Source organism: Vicia villosa, unplaced genomic scaffold (assembly GCF_029867415.1).
Source record: "Vicia villosa cultivar HV-30 ecotype Madison, WI unplaced genomic scaffold, Vvil1.0 ctg.000470F_1_1, whole genome shotgun sequence".
NCBI lineage: Eukaryota > Viridiplantae > Streptophyta > Magnoliopsida > Fabales > Fabaceae > Vicia > Vicia villosa.
This window is the reverse complement of record NW_026705227.1, coordinates 947,950-975,754: the sequence shown is the minus strand read 5'-3', so window position 1 is coordinate 975,754 and position 27,805 is coordinate 947,950. Positions and strand designations below refer to the sequence as shown.

General features: G+C 34.9%; 3 protein-coding genes across 3 annotated transcripts; all 3 read left to right on the top strand.

Annotated features, from left to right (window-relative positions):
• Window positions 1-4,489: 4,489 nt before the first annotated feature.
• Window positions 4,490-5,353, top strand: LOC131628668 (uncharacterized). The gene has a single exon (XM_058899493.1). It carries the CDS (start codon window positions 4,490-4,492, stop codon window positions 5,351-5,353), a length of 864 nt encoding a protein of 287 aa, XP_058755476.1.
• Window positions 5,354-9,526: 4,173 nt separating this feature from the next.
• LOC131628667 (uncharacterized) lies at window positions 9,527-10,390 on the top strand. Its single transcript, XM_058899492.1, has one exon. It carries the CDS (start codon window positions 9,527-9,529, stop codon window positions 10,388-10,390), a length of 864 nt encoding a protein of 287 aa, XP_058755475.1.
• Window positions 10,391-14,569: 4,179 nt separating this feature from the next.
• LOC131628666 (uncharacterized) lies at window positions 14,570-15,433 on the top strand. Its single transcript, XM_058899491.1, has one exon. It carries the CDS (start codon window positions 14,570-14,572, stop codon window positions 15,431-15,433), a length of 864 nt encoding a protein of 287 aa, XP_058755474.1.
• The last annotated feature ends 12,372 nt before the right edge of the window (window positions 15,434-27,805 follow it).

Sequence of the window (27,805 nt, the reverse complement as noted above, 5' to 3'; positions counted from 1 at the left end):
TCACCATCTTTCCTTACAAACGAGGAATGTTCATCACATTGCAAGATTGAGTCCAGAAGGTCCAGATCCACACCACCATGTTTCCTTACAAACGGGGAATGTTCATCGCATTGAAAGATTGAGTCCAGGAGGTCCAGATTCACACCACCATGATTTCTTGAAAACTAGAAATGTTCATGGAATTGCAAGATTGAGTCCAGGAGGTCCTAATCCACACCACGACAATTCCTTACATCCAACGAGTGTCCATCTCACTGCAAAATTAAGTCTAAGAGGTCATAATCCAAACTACCCGAATTCCTTTCAACCTTAGAATAATCATTGCATTGCATGATTGAGACTAGAGAGTCCCAATTTACACCACCACCATATTTAACATTAAGTTATCGTTCACTCGACAACTTATCTTCTAATGTATTTTGTGATTTCTGAATTAAGTAGAGTGAGAGAGAGAATAAACTATATTCATATAAAAGAGAGATAAATAGATTGGAGATGGTAATTGTTACTTTTAATTATATATATAACTTTATAGTGCGTATATTTACCTGTCACAATTATGTTTTGAATAAATCACTAAGGCTTGTCCCATAGTGAATAAAATTTACCAAGTAATTATTATTTTGTGAACTAATATGTACATATTATTTTAATTAAAGTTACTTTGAAGAGAATATTAGGGGAACGAAAAATATAGACTACACTAGTGGAATATAAATAAAACATAGACCACACAAGTTGAATGCTCTAAATTTCTTTGAAAATTAATTCATAAAAGGACTGTAACACGATGTTTATTATATGAAAGGTACATACTAAATTAAACTAGTCACTTGATAGGTCTTTATTAAATATTGTAAATTTTATATATTATAGTTTTTTTCAAATTTATCATCTTGCCACACTTTATTCTATTTTCCATTCAATAAGATTTTTTAATCCAAATATTATTTAAAAATATTCAGCTAGTTATCTACCTTGAAATGAAATTTATGAATTTATTCCACGTCATTTAATTTTTTTTGACTTAAATACTATGATTTTAAATATTCAATATGTAACAATCCAAACAAGATAAGTCTATAATTATCCCCTTCAGACGGTTAATACGGGTATTGAAACATAGTACAATAGTATACACATTACACGAGTACAAATTTTCGCATACTTAAACATATAGTAAGTCGCATATTTAGGCAATATCACCTCATTCGAGAGATAATAGATATATGAGATGTGAAGATATTCAGAGTATGATGGCCATACTAGATCTATGGGTATTAGGTGTATGCCTGATGGGATCTAGTGCTAGTGGGAGATTGACGGTGTAAGCCCTAGATGCCAATAGTTTTTGTACTTGTATCAAATCATATATTAATAATAAAAGACATTTCTTTATTATGTTTGTTTTTCCAAAATAATAAAGTCCCTAGAATAGCTATTCTGTTTAATGAAATGTTAAGTGCGACATAATCATGAGATCCCATGAAACATAAGGACAGTATTCTCAAATTATCTCTAGTCGTGCTTTACTGTGAAGTGGGAAAATATTAAATCATTGAGACTATTGTATGGATAGACTGACGATCAGATCTCATGGATTATGGATAAAGAGTAATCAAGTCTTCACATAGGTATGAATATTAGGAGTAATATTTATAGTGGATTGACCCGCTAAGAGAATTCTACGTAGAAATTTATGCAAAGTGTCATAAGTTATTCTCATGGAGATAGTGGTGTATACAACCCTTCGACCTGAATCCACTACGAACCATATATAGATGTAGGAGTCGAGTATTTTTTTTATTGATCAAATATTAACCGTAATTGGATGGCCGCTAATATAGTTCACGGGCACTCCACAAATCATGCTAAGGGACATGAGTGACCTAGATAGAACTTTCTCATCCCGCGTAATAGAATAAATGTCTAAGGGCCCAATATTGAATTGGACAAGGGTGACATGGTCTATGCCCTGTGTTCAATATAGACATGAGTGCAAAAGGGTAATTTTTTACACAAACATTATCACGAAAGGTTTTGTTAGATCACATGATATTTTCGTGACTTGGGTAGCAATGATGTGTAGCTAGATACCACTCACTATTTAAGATAAACTCATGATAGGTTGGGGTATACTAAGTTGAATTTATTTCTTTTCTTGATTACAAATCATGAATTGATTGTTGATTTTTATGAATGCGTGCGAAATTATGATGCATCTGCTGTGTGATATGTTGTCAGTGTTCACTTTATGTTAGTACATGACTTAAATGGATTCAGATTTGAGAAAACATGAAAAACTAGCAAATTTTTGAGTTTTAACCGACCTATAACTGGTTACTCTCTGCCAGTAAGCGGTTACCACCCTTGGTGGATTTAATTTGAAATTCATATAGGCTAACTGATTAAGATAGTTAAATCATGAATCATGATGATGCTTTGATAATTTTTTAGTAAGTTAAAAAAAGATAATACATTTGGTGAGAAAACCCTAGGGTGATATAAATCCCATCGTATTGAGTTATTCGGAAACACAACCATACTCCTAGTTGGTATGTGTTTTGAATGTTAGGTTTCAATGGAAACCAACCATGTACAATTTTGGGGGATATCGAGGCTCTTTATGGATGCCTAAGATTTTGTTACCAATAATGGGAGTATGGTCCATATGAAGGTTGTAGTCTCTGAGCGGTGTCCGGAATTATGTGAAAAGTGTTGGTGGGAGAAAGACATTATTTGTGTACTAGGGAGTCTGTGATCTGTGTCCAAACTTATGTGAAGAGTTGTGGCCCAAGAAAGATGTCCCACGTAACTATCCATATCCAGAGGTAGACATGGGTCGTTTGACCCGAGTGTTGATATTCACACACCATATGAGATCAATTGGATCTCGATCCACGTTCTTTTATGATTGTAGAATATGGAAGGTTGAGAAAGAAACATTATTAATAGAGTAGAACATGAGAGCACCATGACCAAGAAGACATACGGTGTAGTTAGAACTGCACTGAAATAGTTATATCTCACCCTATGTTTAATATTTGTGGTAATTAGGTGAATTACTGATGAAAAGGAAAGATGACATGAAGGATTTAAAGATCTTGTTATCTATTTTTTTGTTTTGTTTTTGCTGTCTAGCCTATTCTAGTATTTTATTCCATGATTTATGTTGTATATGTACTATGATTGTATCTTTTATCATACATGTATTGGATGTCATCTAGACACTTTTGGTTGTACTCAGTACCAGATATAAAATGTCGAATAATACCATTCTATACGCATATTATTCGGGGTATTACACTTTGAATAATAAATATAAAGTGATAATTCTTATATTCACTTGTCACAATTACGTTTTGAAAGTATCACCAATTCTCTCTGTAGTAAATATAACTTTCCATGTAATCTATTATTATATGAACTATCCCATATTTGCTTGTCATAAAAATTTATATTAAGAGGAATGAGGGGATCAAAATACATGGACTACCAATGCGGTAAATAAAAAAGACATATACCATAAGAGTTGATAGCTTTGGAAAGGAATATATCTCTGGGAATAAATGTACTCGAGGAGTCTTACATAGATTTATTTTAAGAAAGTGAGCTAACGATAGAAGCCATTTGGATTAGAAGATGTTTATACCTTTCGAGAGGTAATTTTGGGAAACGGGTTGTCTACAACTCACTGGATTTTTGAATGAGAAGGGGCAACTTGAGAACTCTACAACTAAATTGAATTTAAATTGTTTAGAATAGATGAATCCATCTTAACTAATTAGGTTTTAGAATTTAAAGTTTCTTTTACACTTAGTGCCAAAAAAATTAGTCCATATAGTTCACCAAACATAAGATGTAAGTTTATTTTATATACAACTATATTTATTAAAAAGAGTAAAGGAGTTAGTTTTAATATATTTTACTATATTTAATTAATTGTAATATATTTTTCCAAAAGTATAAGGAAATGCCCCATATGGTGATTGAAATTGAAAATTTCAAAATATTTTTTTATATATCGTTTATCAATCTATATATATTATGATTTTTCCAAAATTATTTTATTACCAGCAACAAAATTTGTTGTTGATACAACTCTTTCTTAAATATAGTAAAATAATTAAAAAAAACAAATCAAATTTCAACCACTAAAACTAGTTGTTGTTGTTGAATAAGAAGGTTTTCCCAACAATAGTGTGATTGTTGAGAAATTAAGTAATTTATTACTCATACTTAATAATTTTTTGCCAAATACATAACAAATAGTTCTATTTTAAAGTAATAGTTTTATTTTCAAAACAATAATTAAGTTGTTGAGTAAAAATTACTTGTTATAGACATTCAAATTAATGTTTGCAATTAGCATGCCGTTCAAACAAAAAAACTGTTGCTCATATATATAATTTATATTTTCTCATTATGTTTTCCTAATACATTTTGTGTGTTTGTGTGTATCAACATTGTAGTCTTTAATATTTTAGCGATGGCAAATTTGCTAAACATGTTCTTTTCAATAATGCTTATCGAAGTATCTCTTTTAGCATTGTTGATGGGAAATTCCAAAGCAACTCATCGCTTTATTGATATTAAGGATCATATTGATCACCAAGTTTCCTTACAAACGAGGAGTGTTCATCGCATTGCAAGATTGAGTCCAGAAGGACCTAATCCACACCACGACAATTCCTTACAGCCAAAAAGTGATCATCACATTGCAAAATTGAGTCCAAGAGGTCCCGATCCACATCACCATCTTTCCTTACAAACGAGGAATGTTCATCACATTGCAAGATTGAGTCCAGAAGGTCCAGATCCACACCACCATGTTTCCTTACCAACGGGGAATGTTCATCACATTGAAAGATTGAGTCCAGGAGGTCCAGATTCACACCACCATGATTTCTTGCAAACTAGAAATGTTCATGAAATTGCAAGATTGAGTCCAGGAGGTCCTAATCCACACCACGACAATTCCTTACAGCCAAAAAGTGATCATCACATTGCAAAATTGAGTCCAGGAGGTCCCGATCCACATCACCATCTTTCCTTACAAACGAGGAATGTTCATCACATTGCAAGATTGAGTCCAGAAGGTCCAGATCCACACCACCATGTTTCCTTACAAACGGGGAATGTTCATCGCATTGAAAGATTGAGTCCAGGAGGTCCAGATTCACACCACCATGATTTCTTGAAAACTAGAAACGTTCATGGAATTGCAAGATTGAGTCCAGGAGGTCCTAATCCACACCACGACAATTCCTTACATCCAACGAGTGTCCATCTCACTGCAAAATTAAGTCTAAGAGGTCATAATCCAAACTACCCGAATTCCTTTCAACCTTAGAATAATCATTGCATTGCATGATTGAGACTAGAGAGTCCCAATTTACACCACCACCATATTTAACATTAAGTTATCGTTCACTCGACAACTTATCTTCTAATGTATTTTGTGATTTCTGAATTAAGTAGAGTGAGAGAGAGAATAAACTATATTCATATAAAAGAGAGATAAATAGATTGGAGATGGTAATTGTTACTTTTAATTATATATATAACTTTATAGTGCGTATATTTACCTGTCACAATTATGTTTTGAATAAATCACTAAGGCTTGTCCCATAGTGAATAAAATTTACCAAGTAATTATTATTTTGTGAACTAATATGTACATATTATTTTAATTAAAGTTACTTTGAAGAGAATATTAGGGGAACGAAAAATATAGACTACACTAGTGGAATATAAATAAAACATAGACCACACAAGTTGAATGCTCTAAATTTCTTTGAAAATTAATTCATAAAAGGACTGTAACACGATGTTTATTATATGAAAGGTACATACTAAATTAAACTAGTCACTTGATAGGCCTTTATTAAATATTGTAAATTTTATATATTATTTTTTTCAAATTTATCATCTTGCCACACTTTATTCTATTTTCCATTCAATAAGATTTTTTAATCCAAATATTATTTAAAAATATTCAGCTAGTTATCTACCTTGAAATGAAATTTATGAATTTATTCCACGTCATTTAATTTTTTTTGACTTAAATACTATGATTTTAAATATTCAATATGTAGCAATCCAAACAAGATAAGTCTATAATTATCCCCTTCAGACGGTTAATACGGGTATTGAAACATAGTACAATAGTATACACATTACACGAGTACAAATTTTCGCATACTTAAACATATAGTAAGTCGCATATTTAGGCAATATCACCTCATTCGAGAGATAATAGATATATGAGATGTGAAGATATTCAGAGTATGATGGCCATACTAGATCTATGGGTATTAGGTGTATGCCTGATGGGATCTAGTGCTAGTGGGAGATTGACGGTGTAAGCCCTAGATGCCAATAGTTTTTGTACTTGTATCAAATCATATATTAATAATAAAAGACATTTCTTTATTATGTTTGTTTTTCCAAAATAATAAAGTCCCTAGAATAGCTATTCTGTTTAATGAAATGTTAAGTGCGACATAATCATGAGATCCCATGAAACATAAGGACAGTATTCTCAAATTATCTCTAGTCGTGCTTTACTGTGAAGTGGGAAAATATTAAATCATTGAGACTATTGTATGGATAGACTGACGATCAGATCTCATGGATTATGGATAAAGAGTAATCAAGTCTTCACATAGGTATGAATATTAGGAGTAATATTTATACTGGATTGACTCGCTAAGAGAATTCTACATAGAAATTTATGCAAAGTGTCATAAGTTATTCTCATGGAGACAGTGGTGTATACAACCCTTCGACATGAATCCACTACGAACCATATATAGATGTAGGAGTCGAGTATTTTTTTTATTGATCAAATATTAACCGTAATTGGATGGCCGTTAACATAGTTCACGGGCACTCCACAAATCATGCTAAGGGACATGAGTGACCTAGATAGAACTTTCTCATCCCGCGTAATAGAATAAATGTCTAAGGGCCCAATATTGAATTGGACAAGGGTGACATGGTCTATGCCCTGTGTTCAATATAGACATGAGTGCAAAAGGGTAATTTTTTACACAAACATTATCACGAAAGGTTTTGTTAGATCACATGATATTTTCGTGACTTGGGTAGCAATGATGTGTAGCTAGATACCACTCATTATTTAAGATAAATTCATGATAGGTTGGGGTATACTAAGTTGAATTTATTTCTTTTCTTGATTACAAATCATGAATTGATTGTTGATTTTTATGAATGCGTGCGAAATTATGATGCATCTGCTGTGTGATATGTTGTCAGTGTTCACTTTATGTTAGTACATGACTTAAATGGATTCAGATTTGAGAAAACATGAAAAACTAGCAAATTTTTGAGTTTTAACCGACCTATAACTGGTTACTCTCTGCCCGTAAGCGGTTACCACCCTTGGTGGATTTAATTTGAAATTCATATAGGCTAACTGATTAAGATAGTTAAATCATGAATCATGATGATGCCTTGATAATTTTTTAGTAAGTTAAAAAAAGATAATACATTTGGTGAGAAAACCCTAGGGTGATATAAATCCCATCGTATTGAGTTATTCGGAAACACAACCATACTCCTAGTTGGTATATGTTTTGAATGTTAGGTTTCAATGGAAACAAACCATGTACAATTTTGGGGGATATCGAGGCTCTTTATGGATGCCTAAGATTTTGTTACCAATAATGGGAGTATGGTCCATATGAAGGTTGTAGTCTCTGAGCGGTGTCCGGAATTATGTGAAAAGTGTTGGTGGGAGAAAGACATTATTTGTGTACTAGGGAGTCTGTGATCTGTGTCCAAACTTATGTGAAGAGTTGTGGCCCAAGAAAGATGTCCCACGTAACTATCCATATCCAGAGGTAGACATGGGTCGTTTGACCCGAGTGTTGATATTCACACACCATATGAGATCAATTGGATCTCGATCCACGTTCTTTTATGATTGTAGAATATGGAAGGTTGAGAAAGAAACATTATTAATAGAGTAGAACATGAGAGCACCATGACCAAGAAGACATACGGTGTAGTTAGAACTGCACTGAAATAGTTATATCTCACCCTATGTTTAATATTTGTGGTAATTAGGTGAATTACTGATGAAAAGGAAAGATGACATGAAGGATTTAAAGATCTTGTTATCTATTTTTTTGTTTTGTTTTTGCTGTCTAGCCTATTCTAGTATTTTATTCCATGATTTATGTTGTATATGTACTATGATTGTATCTTTTATCATACATGTATTGGATGTCATCTAGACACTTTTGGTTGTACTCAGTACCAGATATAAAATGTCGAATAATACCATTCTATACGCATATTATTCGGGGTATTACACTTTGAATAATAAATATAAAGTGATAATTCTTATATTCACTTGTCACAATTACGTTTTGAAAGTATCACCAATTCTCTCTGTAGTAAATATAACTTTCCATGTAATCTATTATTATATGAACTATCCCATATTTGCTTGTCATAAAAATTTATATTAAGAGGAATGAGGGGATCAAAATACATGGACTACCAATGCGGTAAATAAAAAAGACATATACCATAAGAGTTGATAGCTTTGAAAAGGAATATATCTCTGGGAATAAATGTACTCGAGGAGTCTTACATAGATTTATTTTAAGAAAGTGAGCTAACGATAGAAGCCATTTGGATTAGAAGATGTTTATACCTTTCGAGAGGTAATTTTGGGAAACGGGTTGTCTACAACTCACTGGATTTTTGAATGAGAAGGGGCAACTTGAGAACTCTACAACTAAATTGAATTTAAATTGTTTAGAATAGATGAATCCATCTTAACTAATTAGGTTTTAGAATTTAAAGTTTCTTTTACACTTAGTGCCAAAAAAATTAGTCCATATAGTTCACCAAACATAAGATGTAAGTTTATTTTATATACAACTATATTTATTAAAAAGAGTAAAGGAGTTAGTTTTAATATATTTTACTATATTTAATTAATTGTAATATATTTTTCCAAAAGTATAAGGAAATGCCCCATCTGGTGATTGAAATTGAAAATTTCAAAATATTTTTTTATATATCGTTTATCAATCTATATATATTATGATTTTTCCAAAATTATTTTATTACCAGCAACAAAATTTGTTGTTGATACAACTCTTTCTTAAATATAGTAAAATAATTAAAAAAAACAAATCAAATTTCAACCACTAAAACTAGTTGTTGTTGTTGAATAAGAAGGTTTTCCCAACAATAGTGTGATTGTTGAGAAATTAAGTAATTTATTACTCATACTTAATAATTTTTTGCCAAATACATAACAAATAGTTCTATTTTAAAGTAATAGTTTTATTTTCAAAACAATAATTAAGTTGTTGAGTAAAAATTACTTGTTATAGACATTCAAATTAATGTTTGCAATTAGCATGCCGTTCAAACAAAAAAACTGTTGCTCATATATATAATTTATATTTTCTCATTATGTTTTCCTAATACATTTTGTGTGTTTGTGTGTATCAACATTGTAGTCTTTAATATTTTAGCGATGGCAAATTTGCTAAACATGTTCTTTTCAATAATGCTTATCGAAGTATCTCTTTTAGCATTGTTGATGGGAAATTCCAAAGCAACTCATCGCTTTATTGATATTAAGGATCATATTGATCACCAAGTTTCCTTACAAACGAGGAGTGTTCATCGCATTGCAAGATTGAGTCCAGAAGGACCTAATCCACACCACGACAATTCCTTACAGCCAAAAAGTGATCATCACATTGCAAAATTGAGTCCAGGAGGTCCCGATCCACATCACCATCTTTCCTTACAAACGAGGAATGTTCATCACATTGCAAGATTGAGTCCAGAAGGTCCAGATCCACACCACCATGTTTCCTTACCAACGGGGAATGTTCATCACATTGAAAGATTGAGTCCAGGAGGTCCAGATTCACACCACCATGATTTCTTGCAAACTAGAAATGTTCATGAAATTGCAAGATTGAGTCCAGGAGGTCCTAATCCACACCATGACAATTCCTTAAATCCAACGAGTGTCGATCACATTGCAAAATTGAGTCCAGGAGGTCCCGATCCACATCACCATCTTTCCTTACAAACGAGGAATGTTCATCACATTGCAAGATTGAGTCCAGAAGGTCCAGATCCACACCACCATGTTTCCTTACAAACGGGGAATGTTCATCGCATTGAAAGATTGAGTCCAGGAGGTCCAGATTCACACCACCATGATTTCTTGAAAACTAGAAACGTTCATGGAATTGCAAGATTGAGTCCAGGAGGTCCTAATCCACACCACGACAATTCCTTACATCCAACGAGTGTCCATCTCACTGCAAAATTAAGTCTAAGAGGTCATAATCCAAACTACCCGAATTCCTTTCAACCTTAGAATAATCATTGCATTGCATGATTGAGACTAGAGAGTCCCAATTTACACCACCACCATATTTAACATTAAGTTATCGTTCACTCGACAACTTATCTTCTAATCTATTTTGTGATTTCTGAATTAAGTAGAGTGAGAGAGAGAATAAACTATATTCATATAAAAGAGAGATAAATAGATTGGAGATGGTAATTCTTACTTTTAATTATATATATAACTTTATAGTGCGTATATTTACCTGTCACAATTATGTTTTGAATAAATCACTAAGGCTTGTCCCATAGTGAATAAAATTTACCATGTAATTATTATTTTGTGAACTAATATGTACATATTATTTTAATTAAAGTTACTTTGAAGAGAATATTAGGGGAACGAAAAATATAGACTACACTAGTGGAATATAAATAAAACATAGACCACACAAGTTGAATGCTCTAAATTTATTTGAAAATTAATTCATATAAGGACTTTAACACGATGTTTATTATATGAAAGGTACATACTAAATTAAACTATTCACTTGATAGGCCTTTATTAAATATTGTAAATTTTATATATTAGTTTTTTTCAAATTTATCATCTTGCCACACTTTATTCTATTTTCCATTCAATAAGATTTTTCAATCCAAATATTATTTAAAAATATTCAGCTAGTTATCTACCTTGAAATGAAATTTATGAATTTATTCCACGTCATTTAATTTTTTTGACTTAAATACTATGATTTTAAATATTCAATATGTAGCAATCCAAACAAGATAAGTCTATAATTATCCCCTTCAGACGGTTAATACGGGTATTGAAACATAGTACAATAGTATACACATTACACGAGTACAAATTTTCGCATACTTAAACATATAGTAAGTCGCATATTTAGGCAATATCACCTCATTCGAGAGATAATAGATATATGAGATGTGAAGATATTCAGAGTATGATGGCCATACTAGATCTATGGGTATTAGGTGTATGCCTGATGGGATCTAGTGCTAGTGGGAGATTGACGGTGTAAGCCCTAGATGCCAATAGTTTTTGTACTTGTATCAAATCATATATTAATAATAAAAGACATTTCTTTATTATGTTTGTTTTTCCAAAATAATAAAGTCCCTAGAATAGCTATTCTGTTTAATGAAATGTTAAGTGCGACATAATCATGAGATCCCATGAAACATAAGGACAGTATTCTCAAATTATCTTTAGTCGTGCTTTACTGTGAAGTGGGAAAATATTAAATCATTGAGACTATTGTATGGATAGACTGACGATCAGATCTCATGGATTATGGATAAAGAGTAATCAAGTCTTCACATAGGTATGAATATTAGGAGTAATATTTATACTGGATTGACTCGCTAAGAGAATTCTACATAGAAATTTATGCAAAGTGTCATAAGTTATTCTCATGGAGACAGTGGTGTATACAACCCTTCGACATGAATCCACTACGAACCATATATAGATGTAGGAGTCGAGTATTTTTTTTATTGATCAAATATTAACCGTAATTGGATGGCCGTTAACATAGTTCACGGGCACTCCACAAATCATGCTAAGGGACATGAGTGACCTAGATAGAACTTTCTCATCCCGCGTAATAGAATAAATGTCTAAGGGCCCAATATTGAATTGGACAAGGGTGACATGGTCTATGCCCTGTGTTCAATATAGACATGAGTGCAAAAGGGTAATTTTTTACACAAACATTACCACGAAAGGTTTTGTTAGATCACATGATATTTTCGTGACTTGGGTAGCAATGATGTGTAGCTAGATACCACTCATTATTTAATATAAATTCATGATAGGTTGGGGTATACTAAGTTGAATTTATTTCTTTTCTTGATTACAAATCATGAATTGATTGTTGATTTTTATGAATGCGTGTGAAATTATGATGCATCTGCTGTGTGATATGTTGTCAGTGTTCACTTTATGTTAGTACATGACTTAAATGGATTCAGATTTGAGAAAACATGAAAAACTAGCAAATTTTTGAGTTTTAACCGACCTATAACTGGTTACTCTCTGCCCGTAAGCGGTTACCACCCTTGGTGGATTTAATTTGAAATTCATATAGGCTAACTGATTAAGATAGTTAAATCATGAATCATGATGATGCCTTGATAATTTTTTAGTAAGTTAAAAAAAGATAATACATTTGGTGAGAAAACCCTAGGGTGATATAAATCCCATCGTATTGAGTTATTCGGAAACACAACCATACTCCTAGTTGGTATATGTTTTGAATGTTAGGTTTCAATGGAAACAAACAATGTACAATTTTGGGGGATATCGAGGCTCTTTATGGATGCCTAAGATTTTGTTACCAATAATGGGAGTATGGTCCATATGAAGGTTGTAGTCTCTGAGCGGTGTCCGGAATTATGTGAAAAGTGTTGGTGGGAGAAAGACATTATTTGTGTACTAGGGAGTCTGTGATATGTGTCCAAACTTATGTGAAGAGTTGTGGCCCAAGAAAGATGTCCCACGTAACTATCCATATCCAGAGGTAGACATGGGTCGTTTGACCCGAGTGTTGATATTCACACACCATATGAGATCAATTGGATCTCGATCCACGTTCTTTTATGATTGTAGAATATGGAAGGTTGAGAAAGAAACATTATTAATAGAGTAGAACATGAGAGCACCATGACCAAGAAGACATACGGTGTAGTTAGAACTGCACTGAAATAGTTATATCTCACCCTATGTTTAATATTTGTGGTAATTAGGTGAATTACTGATGAAAAGGAAAGATGACATGAAGGATTTAAAGATCTTGTTATCTATTTTTTTGTTTTGATTTTGTTGTCTAGCCTATTCTAGTATTTTATTCCATGATTTATGTTGTATATGTACTATGATTGTATCTTTTATCATACATGTATTGGATGTCATCTAGACACTTTTGGTTGTACTCAGTACCAGATATAAAATGTCGAATAATACCATTCTATACGCATATTATTCGGGGTATTACACTTTGAATAATAAATATAAAGTGATAATTCTTATATTCACTTGTCACAATTACGTTTTGAAAGTATCACCAATTCTCTCTGTAGTAAATATAACTTTCCATGTAATCTATTATTATATGAACTATACCATATTTGCTTGTCATAAAAATTTATATTAAGAGGAATTAGGGGATCAAAATACATGGACTACCAATGCGGTAAATAAAAAAGACATATACCATAAGAGTTGATAGCTTTGAAAAGGAATATATCTCTGGGAATAAATGTACTCGAGGAGTCTTACATAGATTTATTTTAAGAAAGTGAGCTAACGATAGAAGCCATTTGGATTAGAAGATGTTTATACCTTTCGAGAGGTAATTTTGGGAAACGGGTTGTCTACAACTCACTGGATTTTTGAATGAGAAGGGGCAACTTTAGAACTCTACAACTAAATTGAATTTAAATTGTTTAGAATAGATGAATCCATCTTAACTAATTAGGTTTTAGAATTTAAAGTTTCTTTTACACTTAGTGCCAAAAAAATTAGTCCATATAGTTCACCAAACATAAGATGTAAGTTTATTTTATATACAACTATATTTATTAAAAAGAGTAAAGGAGTTAGTTTTAATATATTTTACTATATTTAATTAATTGTAATATATTTTTCCAAAAGTATAAGGAAATGCCCCATCTGGTGATTGAAATTGAAAATTTCAATTTTTTTTTTTATATATCGTTTATCAATCTATATATATTATGATTTTTCCAAAATTATTTTATTACCAGCAACAAAATTTGTTGTTGATACAACTCTTTCTTAAATATAGTAAAATAATTAAAAAAAACAAATCAAATTTCAACCACTAAAACTAGTTGTTGTTGTTGAAGGAATAAGAAGGTTTTCCCAACAATAGTGTGATTGTTGAGAAATTAAGTAATTTATTACTCATACTTAATAATTTTTTTTGCGAAATACATAACAAATAGTTCTATTTTAAAGTAATAGTTTTATTTTCAAAACAATAATTAAGTTGTTGAGTAAAAATTACTTGTTATAGACATTCAAATTAATGTTTGCAATTAGCATGCCGTTCAAACAAAAAAACTGTTGCTCATATATATAATTTATATTTTCTCATTATGTTTTTCTAACACATTTTGTGTGTTTGTGTGTATCAACATTGTAGTCTTTAATATTTTAGCGATGGCAAATTTGCTAAACAAGTTCTTTTCAATAATGCTTATCGAAGTATCTCTTTTAGCATTGTTGATGGGAAATTCCAAAGCAACTCATCGCTTTATTGATATTAAGGATCATATTGATCACCAAGTTTCCTTACAAACGAGGAGTGTTCATCGCACTGCAAGATTGAGTCCAGAAGGACCTAATCCACACCACGACAATTCCTTACAGCCAAAAAGTGATCATCACATTGCAAAATTGAGTCCAGGAGGTCCCGATCCACATCACCATCTTTCCTTACAAACGAGGAATGTTCATCACATTGCAAGATTGAGTCTAGAAGGTCCAGATCCACACCACCATGTTTCCTTACCAACGGGGAATGTTCATCACATTGAAAGATTGAGTCCAGGAGGTCCAGATTCACACCACCATGATTTCTTGCAAACTAGAAATGTTCATGAAATTGCAAGATTGAGTCCAGGAGGTCCTAATCCACACCATGACAATTCCTTAAATCCAACGAGTGTCGATCATGTTGCAAAATTGAGTCCAGGAGGTCCCGATCCACATCACCATCTTTCCTTACAAACGAGGAATGTTCATCACATTGCAAGATTGAGTCCAGAAGGTCCAGATCCACACCACCATGTTTCCTTACAAACGAGGAATGTTCATCGCATTGAAAGATTGAGTCCAGGAGGTCCAGATTCACACCACCATGATTTCTTGAAAACTAGAAACGTTCATGGAATTGCAAGATTGAGTCCAGGAGGTCCTAATCCACACCACGACAATTCCTTACATCCAACGAGTGTCCATCTCACTGCAAAATTAAGTCTAAGAGGTCATAATCCAAACTACCCGAATTCCTTTCAACCTTAGAATAATCATTGCATTGCATGATTGAGACTAGAGAGTCCCAATTTACACCACCACCATATTTAACATTAAGTTATCGTTCACTCGACAACTTACCTTCTAATCTATTTTGTGATTTCTGAATTAAGTAGAGTGAGAGAGAGAATAAACTATATTCATATAAAAGAGAGATAAATAGATTGGAGATGGTAATTGTTACTTTTAATTATATATATAACTTTATAGTGCGTATATTTACCTGTCACAATTATGTTTTGAATAAATCACTAAGGCTTGTCCCATAGTGAATAAAATTTACCAAGTAATTATTATTTTGTGAACTAATATGTACATATTATTTTAATTAAAGTTACTTTGAAGAGAATATTAGGGGAACGAAAAATATAGACTACACTAGTGGAATATAAATAAAACATAGACCACACAAGTTGAATGCTCTAAATTTATTTGAAAATTAATTCATAAAAGGACTTTAACACGATGTTTATTATATGAAAGGTACATACTAAATTAAACTAGTCACTTGATAGGCCTTTATTAAATATTGTAAATTTTATATATTAGTTTTTTTCAAATTTATCATCTTGCCACACTTTATTCTATTTTCCATTCAATAAGATTTTTCAATCCAAATATTATTTAAAAATATTCAGCTAGTTATCTACCTTGAAATGAAATTTATGAATTTATTCCACGTCATTTAATTTTTTTTGACTTAAATACTATGATTTTAAATATTCAATATGTAGCAATCCAAACAAGATAAGTCTATAATTATCCCCTTCAGACGGTTAATACGGGTATTGAAACATAGTACAATAGTATACACATTACACGAGTACAAATTTTCGCATACTTAAACATATAGTAAGTCGCATATTTAGGCAATATCACCTCATTCGAGAGATAATAGATATATGAGATGTGAAGATATTCAGAGTATGATGGCCATACTAGATCTATGGGTATTAGGTGTATGCCTGATGGGATCTAGTGCTAGTGGGAGATTGACGGTGTAAGCCCTAGATGCCAATAGTTTTTGTACTTGTATCAAATCATATATTAATAATAAAAGACATTTCTTTATTATGTTTGTTTTTCCAAAATAATAAAGTCCCTAGAATAGCTATTCTGTTTAATGAAATGTTAAGTGCGACATAATCATGAGATCCCATGAAACATAAGGACAGTATTCTCAAATTATCTCTAGTCGTGCTTTACTGTGAAGTGGGAAAATATTAAATCATTGAGACTATTGTATGGATAGACTGACGATCAGATCTCATGGATTATGGATAAAGAGTAATCAAGTCTTCACATAGGTATGAATATTAGGAGTAATATTTATACTGGATTGACTCGCTAAGAGAATTCTACATAGAAATTTATGCAAAGTGTCATAAGTTATTCTCATGGAGACAGTGGTGTATACAACCCTTCGACATGAATCCACTACGAACCATATATAGATGAAGGAGTCGAGTATTTTTTTTATTGATCAAATATTAACCGTAATTGGATGGCCGTTAACATAGTTCACGGGCACTCCACAAATCATGCTAAGGGACATGAGTGACCTAGATAGAACTTTCTCATCCCGCGTAATAGAATAAATGTCTAAGGGCCCAATATTGAATTGGACAAGGGTGACATGGTCTATGCCCTGTGTTCAATATAGACATGAGTGCAAAAGGGTAATTTTTTACACAAACATTACCACGAAAGGTTTTGTTAGATCACATGATATTTTCGTGACTTGGGTAGCAATGATGTGTAGCTAGATACCACTCATTATTTAATATAAATTCATGATAGGTTGGGGTATACTAAGTTGAATTTATTTCTTTTCTTGATTACAAATCATGAATTGATTGTTGATTTTTATGAATGCGTGTGAAATTATGATGCATCTGCTGTGTGATATGTTGTCAGTGTTCACTTTATGTTAGTACATGACTTAAATGGATTCAGATTTGAGAAAACATGAAAAACTAGCAAGTTTTTGAGTTTTAACCGACCTATAACTGGTTACTCTCTGCCCGTAAGCGGTTACCACCCTTGGTGGATTTAATTTGAAATTCATATAGGCTAACTGATTAAGATAGTTAAATCATGAATCATGATGATGCCTTGATAATTTTTTAGTAAGTTAAAAAAAGATAATACATTTGGTGAGAAAACCCTAGGGTGATATAAATCCCATCGTATTGAGTTATTCGGAAACACAACCATACTCCTAGTTGGTATATGTTTTGAATGTTAGGTTTCAATGGAAACAAACAATGTACAATTTTGGGGGATATCGAGGCTCTTTATGGATGCCTAAGATTTTGTTACCAATAATGGGAGTATGGTCCATATGAAGGTTGTAGTCTCTGAGCGGTGTCCGGAATTATGTGAAAAGTGTTGGTGGGAGAAAGACATTATTTGTGTACTAGGGAGTCTGTGATATGTGTCCAAACTTATGTGAAGAGTTGTGGCCCAAGAAAGATGTCCCACGTAACTATCCATATCCAGAGGTAGACATGGGTCGTTTTGACCCGAGTGTTGATATTCACACACCATATGAGATCAATTGGATCTCGATCCACGTTCTTTTATGATTGTAGAATATGGAAGGTTGAGAAAGAAACATTATTAATAGAGTAGAACATGAGAGCACCATGACCAAGAAGACATACGGTGTAGTTAGAACTGCACTGAAATAGTTATATCTCACCCTATGTTTAATATTTGTGGTAATTAGGTGAATTACTGATGAAAAGGAAAGATGACATGAAGGATTTAAAGATCTTGTTATCTATTTTTTTGTTTTGATTTTGTTGTCTAGCCTATTCTAGTATTTTATTCCATGATTTATGTTGTATATGTACTATGATTGTATCTTTTATCATACATGTATTGGATGTCATCTAGACACTTTTGGTTGTACTCAGTACCAGATATAAAATGTCGAATAATACCATTCTATACGCATATTATTCGGGGTATTACACTTTGAATAATAAATATAAAGTGATAATTCTTATATTCACTTGTCACAATTACGTTTTGAAAGTATCACCAATTCTCTCTGTAGTAAATATAACTTTCCATGTAATCTATTATTATATGAACTATACCATATTTGCTTGTCATAAAAATTTATATTAAGAGGAATTAGGGGATCAAAATACATGGACTACCAATGCGGTAAATAAAAAAGACATATACCATAAGAGTTGATAGCTTTGAAAAGGAATATATCTCTGGGAATAAATGTACTCGAGGAGTCTTACATAGATTTATTTTAAGAAAGTGAGCTAACGATAGAAGCCATTTGGATTAGAAGATGTTTATACCTTTCGAGAGGTAATTTTGGGAAACGGGTTGTCTACAACTCACTGGATTTTTGAATGAGAAGGGGCAACTTTAGAACTCTACAACTAAATTGAATTTAAATTGTTTAGAATAGATGAATCCATCTTAACTAATTAGGTTTTAGAATTTAAAGTTTCTTTTACACTTAGTGCCAAAAAAATTAGTCCATATAGTTCACCAAACATAAGATGTAAGTTTATTTTATATACAACTATATTTATTAAAAAGAGTAAAGGAGTTAGTTTTAATATATTTTACTATATTTAATTAATTGTAATATATTTTTCCAAAAGTATAAGGAAATGCCCCATCTGGTGATTTGTAACACCCATATATAAATACATGCATCAAATCATATAAGTATACATGAATCCAAGTATTTGGTACTGAAATACCAATAAGTTCCTAGTCAACACATTATACATATTAATGTCAAATACAAAAGTTCTACACAATGGCATAATACATACAAGATGTTCAAAATAAAATACTAAGAACTAGATCAAACAATGATCTCAAAGGAACTCCACAACGGAAGCTTCGCCATATCCAAAATAAGTACAAGGAATAAGGAAATCAAACTTCTTTCTCCTTACCCTTCGCGGAACCTGTAGTACCTGAAATCAATATATAATGGGGTGAGATATAAAATCCCAGTGAGTTCCCTATCCTATGGATCCTCTCGGCTTTACAAGGTTCTAACCTATAAGTCTCAAGTCATGAAGAACTAGACCTTGAGTTCTCACACTAACATTATATGGAATCATACTTAGAGTTCAACAACTCAACACGAGATTACTAATCGGAAACCAATACCAAGGCATCCCCATATTCCCGTCCCCTTCTACGTCTAGGAGGTGGCACGAGTCATGGATCCTTTGGAAAAATCTTGACATACGACATGGATTCGGACTCATGAGCCTTTCCCCATGAATCGTCACTTCACATGGCCCGTACACCATCACAAGTCTCTACCCGTAGGTTCCATTCGTACACAACAGCGGGAATCAAACCTGCCAAGATTATTGTGCCTCTCTGCACGGAGAATGCCTGTTAGCATTCAAAGGAAAAATAAAGAAATAAAGAAAATACAACGGTTCCGATTAATACATCAACAATGGTGATCGCTTCCGCAAACCACTAGGCCTGTTAGCCTTTCCTCATAAGATTCCAACACGTATGTTCCATATAATGTCTCATCCTAGGTTTCTTTGTTAAGCTACACAACCTAACAATTCCTAGTTTTCCTCACTTGTTCTTTATTCACATAACAATGTAGTTATTCAACCCTCTTGATATAAACACATAAACAAGGTATTACCAATCCACCTGCAATAGAACTCAACAACAATTATAGAGTACATAAGCATCATACCAAGAGCATAACGTCCTCATGGTTCCAAAATCTACACCACTATAAAGTACACACTCCTAGCCTATTACTGCTTCGAACGGTGGTTAAAACAGAGTTACGGTTCAAAAGTTATGATTGAAACAATTTTCATTAAGTTAAGAAAATTTGGTTAAGGAAGCTTCAGTTCGCGCCGCGCAACAACTAGGTCGCGCTGCGAACCCTCTGGCAGAAGCAAACCATCATAATTTCCAACAATGTTCGCGCCGCTAACTAATCTACGCGCCGCCAACCTCTGGCAGTAGCAAAACTCTAAAGATTTCCAAACTGTTCGCGCCGCGAACCCCAGTACGCGCCGCGTACTGAAGGCAGAAGCAAAACCCATAAAAACCTGCATAGTTCGCGCCGCGCAGCCCCGTTCGCGCCGCGAAGCGCGCGAGAACTCAGCTCTCAGTTCTGTTTCACTCACAACCTTCCATGGTTCAAACCATCTAAACCATCTAAACCTGTTCCAAATCAGATTAAAGCATGGATACAAACTATAGTTGATCTATTTATGGATTATAATCACTTTGCTCATGAACATTGATGAACTTGTCCAAAACCTAGATTTCCTCTATACAAAACCCTAAAACAAAACTTATGATTTCTCATCCACAATCAAAGCTATAAGTTTCTAACTAGAACCCACCTCGATTAAGAGTCGTTGATGTCGAAGATGAGTTGATTCGGCGGAGAAACGACGAAGATCCAAGCTTTTCCTCTTTCTCCTCTTGCTCTTCCTTCTCTCTACTTCTTCTCTCTATCTTTCTCTTTTTGATGTAGAATGAAGAAGAAAAGCAAAAAGGAAAGGATATAAGAAAATATCTTAAGTTACACTACTAACTTAATGTCCAAAAGTATCTCTAACGTATCAATTGATAAAACCTCAGCGTCAGTTAATACATTAGAGCATTTAATTAATACGGGGTATTACATCCTCCCCCACTTAAATAGAAATTCGTCCTCGAATTTAAGAATTACCTGAAAAGGTGAGGGTAAGCATCCCTCATTTCCGATTCAAGTTCCCATGTAGCATCGCCCGGATGCGTCACATCCCACTGAACCTTGACAAGAGGAATCTCCTTGTTTCGTAACACTTTAGTCTCTCTTCCTACGATACGGCTCGGTAAGGGTTCGAAAGTCAAATCTGATTCTATCTCAATTGCATCTGGTAACACCGGCTGGAGAGGATCGGGAATAAACTTCCTCAGTTGAGACACGTGGAAAACATCATGCATTTCTGATAGAGAAGGTGGTAAGGCTAAACGGTAAGCTACTTCACCAATCCTCTCTAGAATCTCATACGGTCCCACGTATCTCGGACTTAACTTCCTTGACTTAAACGGTCCTTTCAACCTCAACCTCGGAGTAACTTTCAAAAATACATGGTCACCTTCCATAAACTCCAAAGGCCTCCTACGGTTATCCGCATAACTCTTCTGACGATCATGTGCTTGTTTAACCTTCTCACGAATCATTCTAATCTTGTCCGTGGTCTCTTGAATAATTTCGGGTCCCAAAATTCTATCATCACCAACTTCTGACCAACACAACGGTGTTCTACATTTTCTCCCATACAATGCCTCATAAGGTGCCATACCGATACTCGCATGATAACTGTTATTGTATGCAAATTCAATCAATGGTAAAAGCTCCTTCCAATTCCCTCTACTTTCAAGCACACAAGCTCTTAACATATCTTCCAAGGTTTGTATCGTTCGTTCCGTTTGACCATCCGATTGAGGGTGGTTCGACGTGCTCAAACATAATTTAGATCCCATCGCTTGTTGAAAAGCTCTCCAAAACCTTGAAGTAAACTTTGGATCTCTATCCGACACAATACTAGAGGGTACACCGTGCAACTTCACAATCTCTGCGACAAATAACCGTGCAAGATGACTTGCCTTGTAAGTAGTCTTCACGGCCAAGAAATGTGCAGATTTCGTCAACCGATCCACAATCACCCAAATAGAATCATATCCACCTTGAGTACGAGGCAAACTAACTGCAAAATCCATTGAAATACTATCCCACTTCCATATTGGAATCTCTAGTGGTTGTAACAATCCACCCGGCCTTTGATGTTCGATCTTTACTTGTTGGCACACCGCACACTGTGATACGTACACTGCGACATCTCTTTTCATTCCGGACCACCAATAATCCCCTTTTAAATCTTGGTACATTTTTGAAGAACCCGGATGTATAGTGAAAGCACCTTTGTGAGCTTCATCCAAAATCCTTCTTTTCAATGACGCATCATCCGGAACACAAATCCTCTGATTAAACATAATCACCCCATCTGTAGCTCGAGTAAAACCTGGTTGAACCAACACCTCTTGTAACTTAGTATCAGACGCTTGTGCTTGTTGGATGTCGTTTCTCAAAGTAGAATTAACATTCAAGTTTCCCATCAATACTCCATTTTGGGTCCAAACAAATTGAAGATTGAGATCTCGAAATTTCTCCAATAATGCATACTCTAACATCATTAATTCGGCCCTCTTTAACACCTTCCGACTCAAAGCATCCGCCACTTTATTTGCTTTGCCTGGATGATACTTCAAGTCAAAATCATAATCCTTTAAGTATTCCATCCACCGCCTCTGACGCATATTCAACTCCTTCTGGTCGAATAGGTACTTTAAACTCTTGTGGTCGCTGAACATTTCAAAATGAACTCCATACAAGTAATGACGCCACACCTTCAGGGTAAAAACAACCGCAGCCAATTCTAAATCATGAGTGGGATAATTCTCTTCGTGAACCTTTAACTGTCGGGATGTGTATGCTACCACCTGACCATCCTGCATCAAAACCCCTCCTAATCCTTTCTTGGAAGCATCGCAAAATACTTCATAGGACTTATTTGGGTCAGGAACGATCAAAACAGGAGCAGTCGTCAATCTTTCCTTCAAGCCCATGAAACTCTGTTCACACCCCGAATCCCAATCATAAGGACACTCCTTCCGAGAAAGTCTAGTCATTGGTAAAGCCAATTGAGAAAACCCTTTTATAAATCTTCTGTAGTAGCCGGCTAAGCCCAAGAAACTTCGGACTTCTGAGACATTGCTCGGTCTCTCCCAATTAATTACCGCTTCGATTTTTGTCGGGTCCACTGCCACACCTCCTTGAGATATAACATGACCAAGAAATCTTACCTCCGTCATCCAAAACTCACACTTGCTTAACTTAGCAAACAATTGATTTTCTTGCAATACCGACAGAACAATCCTCAGGTGTCCTTCGTGCTCTTGTGGAGTGCGAGAATAAATAAGAATGTCATCAATAAAGACTACCACAAATTGATCTAAGTAAGGCTGAAATAACCGATTCATATAATCCATGAAAACAGCTGGAGCATTCGTAACACCGAAAGGCATCACCAAGAATTCGTAATGACCATAACGGGTTCTAAATGCAGTCTTTGGCACATCTGAGCTCTTCACACGGATTTGGTGATAACCTGACCGCAAATCAATCTTCGAGAACACACAGGCTCCTTTCACTTGATCTAACAAGTCGTTTATCCTAGGCAAAGGGTATTTGTTCTTGATGGTGGCCTTATTCAACCGACGGTAATCAATACATAGTCTCATCCCACCATCCTTCTTCTTTACTAACAACACTGGAGCTCCCCACGGTGAGACACTAGGTCGCGCAAAATGTTTAGCCATTAGTTCTTCCAATTGCCCCTTCAATTCTCTTAATTCAAGTGGTGCCATCCGATACGGAGAAACGGATATAGGAGCCGTTCCCGGTATCAGGTCAATAGAGAATTCCACTTCCCTTTCCGGAGGAAGAGAAGTGACATCCTCGGGAAAAACATCAGGAAATTCTCTAACGACAGCAATTTGTGAAACCTCTAACTTGTCACCCGTCTCCTTAGTGAGAACCAACAGAACAGACTTCTCTTTCTCAAACAAGAAATTAATCATACCTACCGTACCTTCTAGTATAGTAGTCAACACATCCTTCGGAGTAGCCTCTTCAGATGGAATAATGATTAACTTCTCTTCACACCCAATGAACACCGAATTAGCAGAAAGCCAATCCATTCCCAATACAACATCTACCTTCTTAAGTGGTAAGCAAACAAGATCGATCTGGAAATTCCTACCACCCACAGATAACACACAATTTTCACACACCAACGGTGTCTCTACCATCTCATCCATAGCAGTAGTAACCGCCATAGGAGGAAATAAAGGAGTAGCTTGCAACCCAAGTCGCTTCATACATTGTAATGACACAAAAGAGTGTGTTGCTCCACAATCAAATAGAACAAAACAAGAATGTCCATTAATGAAACACGTACCCGCAATCAAAGAGTTATCACTCTTGGTCTTCTTAGCATCCAAGGTATAAACTCTACCAGTACCCCTTCCTTGAACTTGATTCCTATTCTGAGGACAATTCCTAGCCATATGCCCTTCTTGATGACAATGGAAACATTTCACCCCTTCAAAGGCACATCTTCCAAGGTGATTCTTACCACAACTACGACACACCGGAGGTGCACTAGACCGAGGACCTTGCACTTGCTTTCCTTTGAAAGCTTGTGGCCTAGGTCGAAATTGTTGGCTTGGCCTTCCTCTTTCATGTTGATTCTTCTTCTTCAAATCTTCCTCAGCTTGAACTTTCTTCAAACTAGTCTCAGCCACATAACATTGTCGCAACAACTCCGTATAAGTAGTGAACTCCCTCTGGGACACACTATGTGAGATATCAGCCCTTAAACCGAACAGAAACTGGTCCACCTTCCAACCCTCATCAGGAGCATACGCGGCCTGCCTAGAGTAAGCAGCCAAAATTTCAAACTTCTCAGCATAAGTAGCTACTGACATATTGTCCTGCCTTAACTGCTGGAACTCCAATTCCTTCTTAGTCCTCAGTGAACTAGGAAAGTAATTCTCCATAAAAGTGGTCTTGAAATTCTCCCATTCCTTAGGTACTCCCTGAGTAGTCATCAAAGCAGAAGCACCCTTCCACCACCTCATAGCTGGACCTTTCAGCGAATGAGAAGCAAACACCACCTTGTCCTCTTCACCACAATGCACGATCTCAAAGATTCCCTCTACATTGGCCACCCACTCATGCGCCTTTATAGGATCTAATCCACCATGAAACTCCGGAGGATTCATGCGAATGAAATCCCTATAAGTTCCACCTACAGCTTCGGGCACAACCACTGGAGCATTATGACCGCCATTCATCTGTTGCATCATCTGCAGCATGAACTGATTATGTTGCTGTTGCATCTGTTGCATGAACTGGGGCCATGGAACATTCGCACCGCCTTCCGGTGTATTCACTTGTGGAGGTCTTGTGGGGGGTCGACCGCGAGTCCTGCGTCCGTCCGCCATGTTCCTGGAGGTTATCAAAATGGGATTAAGTTGATCAGGCTCAATACCATAGTCATAACACAACAAAACTCATGGGAACACAACACATCTTGGACAGAAAGAAACACTTATAATATCTCATGGCTAGGTCGAGGATACGACCTGCTCTGATACCAATTGTAACACCCATATATAAATACATGCATCAAATCATATAAGTATACATGAATCCAAGTATTTGGTACTGAAATACCAATAAGTTCCTAGTCAACACATTATACATATTAATGCCAAATACAAAAGTTCTACACAATGGCATAATACATACAAGATGTTCAAAATAAAATACTAAGAACTAGATCAAACAATGATCTCAAAGGAACTCCACAACGGAAGCTTCGCCATATCCAAAATAAGTACAAGGAATAAGGAAATCAAACTTCTTTCTCCTTACCCTTCGCGGAACCTGTAGTACCTGAAATCAATATATAATGGGGTGAGATATAAAATCCCAGTGAGTTCCCTATCCTATGGATCCTCTCGGCTTTACAAGGTTCTAACCTATAAGTCTCAAGTCATGAAGAACTAGACCTTGAGTTCTCACACTAACATTATATGGAATCATACTTAGAGTTCAACAACTCAACACGAGATTACTAATCGGAAACCAATACCAAGGCATCCCCATATTCCCGTCCCCTTCTACGTCTAGGAGGTGGCACGAGTCATGGATCCTTTGGAAAAATCTTGACATACGACATGGATTCGGACTCATGAGCCTTTCCCCATGAATCGTCACTTCACATGGCCCGTACACCATCACAAGTCTCTACCCGTAGGTTCCATTCGTACACAACAGCGGGAATCAAACCTGCCAAGATTATTGTGCCTCTCTGCACGGAGAATGCCTGTTAGCATTCAAAGGAAAAATAAAGAAATAAAGAAAATACAACGGTTCCGATTAATACATCAACAATGGTGATCGCTTCCGCAAACCACTAGGCCTGTTAGCCTTTCCTCATAAGATTCCAACACGTATGTTCCATATAATGTCTCATCCTAGGTTTCTTTGTTAAGCTACACAACCTAACAATTCCTAGTTTTCCTCACTTGTTCTTTATTCACATAACAATGTAGTTATTCAACCCTCTTGATATAAACACATAAACAAGGTATTACCAATCCACCTGCAATAGAACTCAACAACAATTATAGAGTACATAAGCATCATACCAAGAGCATAACGTCCTCATGGTTCCAAAATCTACACCACTATAAAGTACACACTCCTAGCCTATTACTGCTTCGAACGGTGGTTAAAACAGAGTTACGGTTCAAAAGTTATGATTGAAACAATTTTCATTAAGTTAAGAAAATTTGGTTAAGGAAGCTTCAGTTCGCGCCGCGCAACAACTAGGTCGCGCCGCGAACCCTCTGGCAGAAGCAAACCATCATAATTTCCAACAATGTTCGCGCCGCTAACTAATCTACGCGCCGCCAACCTCTGGCAGTAGCAAAACTCTAAAGATTTCCAAACTGTTCGCGCCGCGTACTGAAGGCAGAAGCAAAACCCATAAAAACCTGCATAGTTCGCGCCGCGCAGCCCCGTTCGCGCCGCGCAGCCCCGTTCGCGCCGCGAAGCGCGCGAGAACTCAGCTCTCAGTTCTGTTTCACTCACAACCTTCCATGGTTCAAACCATCTAAACCATCTAAACCTGTTCCAGATCAGATTAAAGCATGGATACAAACTATAGTTGATCTATTTATGGATTATAATCACTTTGCTCATGAACATTGATGAACTTGTCCAAAACCTAGATTTCCTCTATACAAAACCCTAAAACAAAACTTATGATTTCTCATCCACAATCAAAGCTATAAGTTTCTAACTAGAACCCACCTCGATTAAGAGTCGTTGATGTCGAAGATGAGTTGATTCGGCGGAGAAACGACGAAGATCCAAGCTTTTCCTCTTTCTCCTCTTGCTCTTCCTTCTCTCTACTTCTTCTCTCTATCTTTCTCTTTTTGATGTAGAATGAAGAAGAAAAGCAAAAAGGAAAGGATATAAGAAAATATCTTAAGTTACACTACTAACTTAATGTCCAAAAGTATCTCTAACGTATCAATTGATAAAACCTCAGCGTCAGTTAATACATTAGAGCATTTAATTAATACGGGGTATTACATGATTGAAATTGAAAATTTCAAAATTTTTTTTATATATCGTTTATCAATCTATATATATTATGATTTTTCCAAAATTATTTTATTACCAGC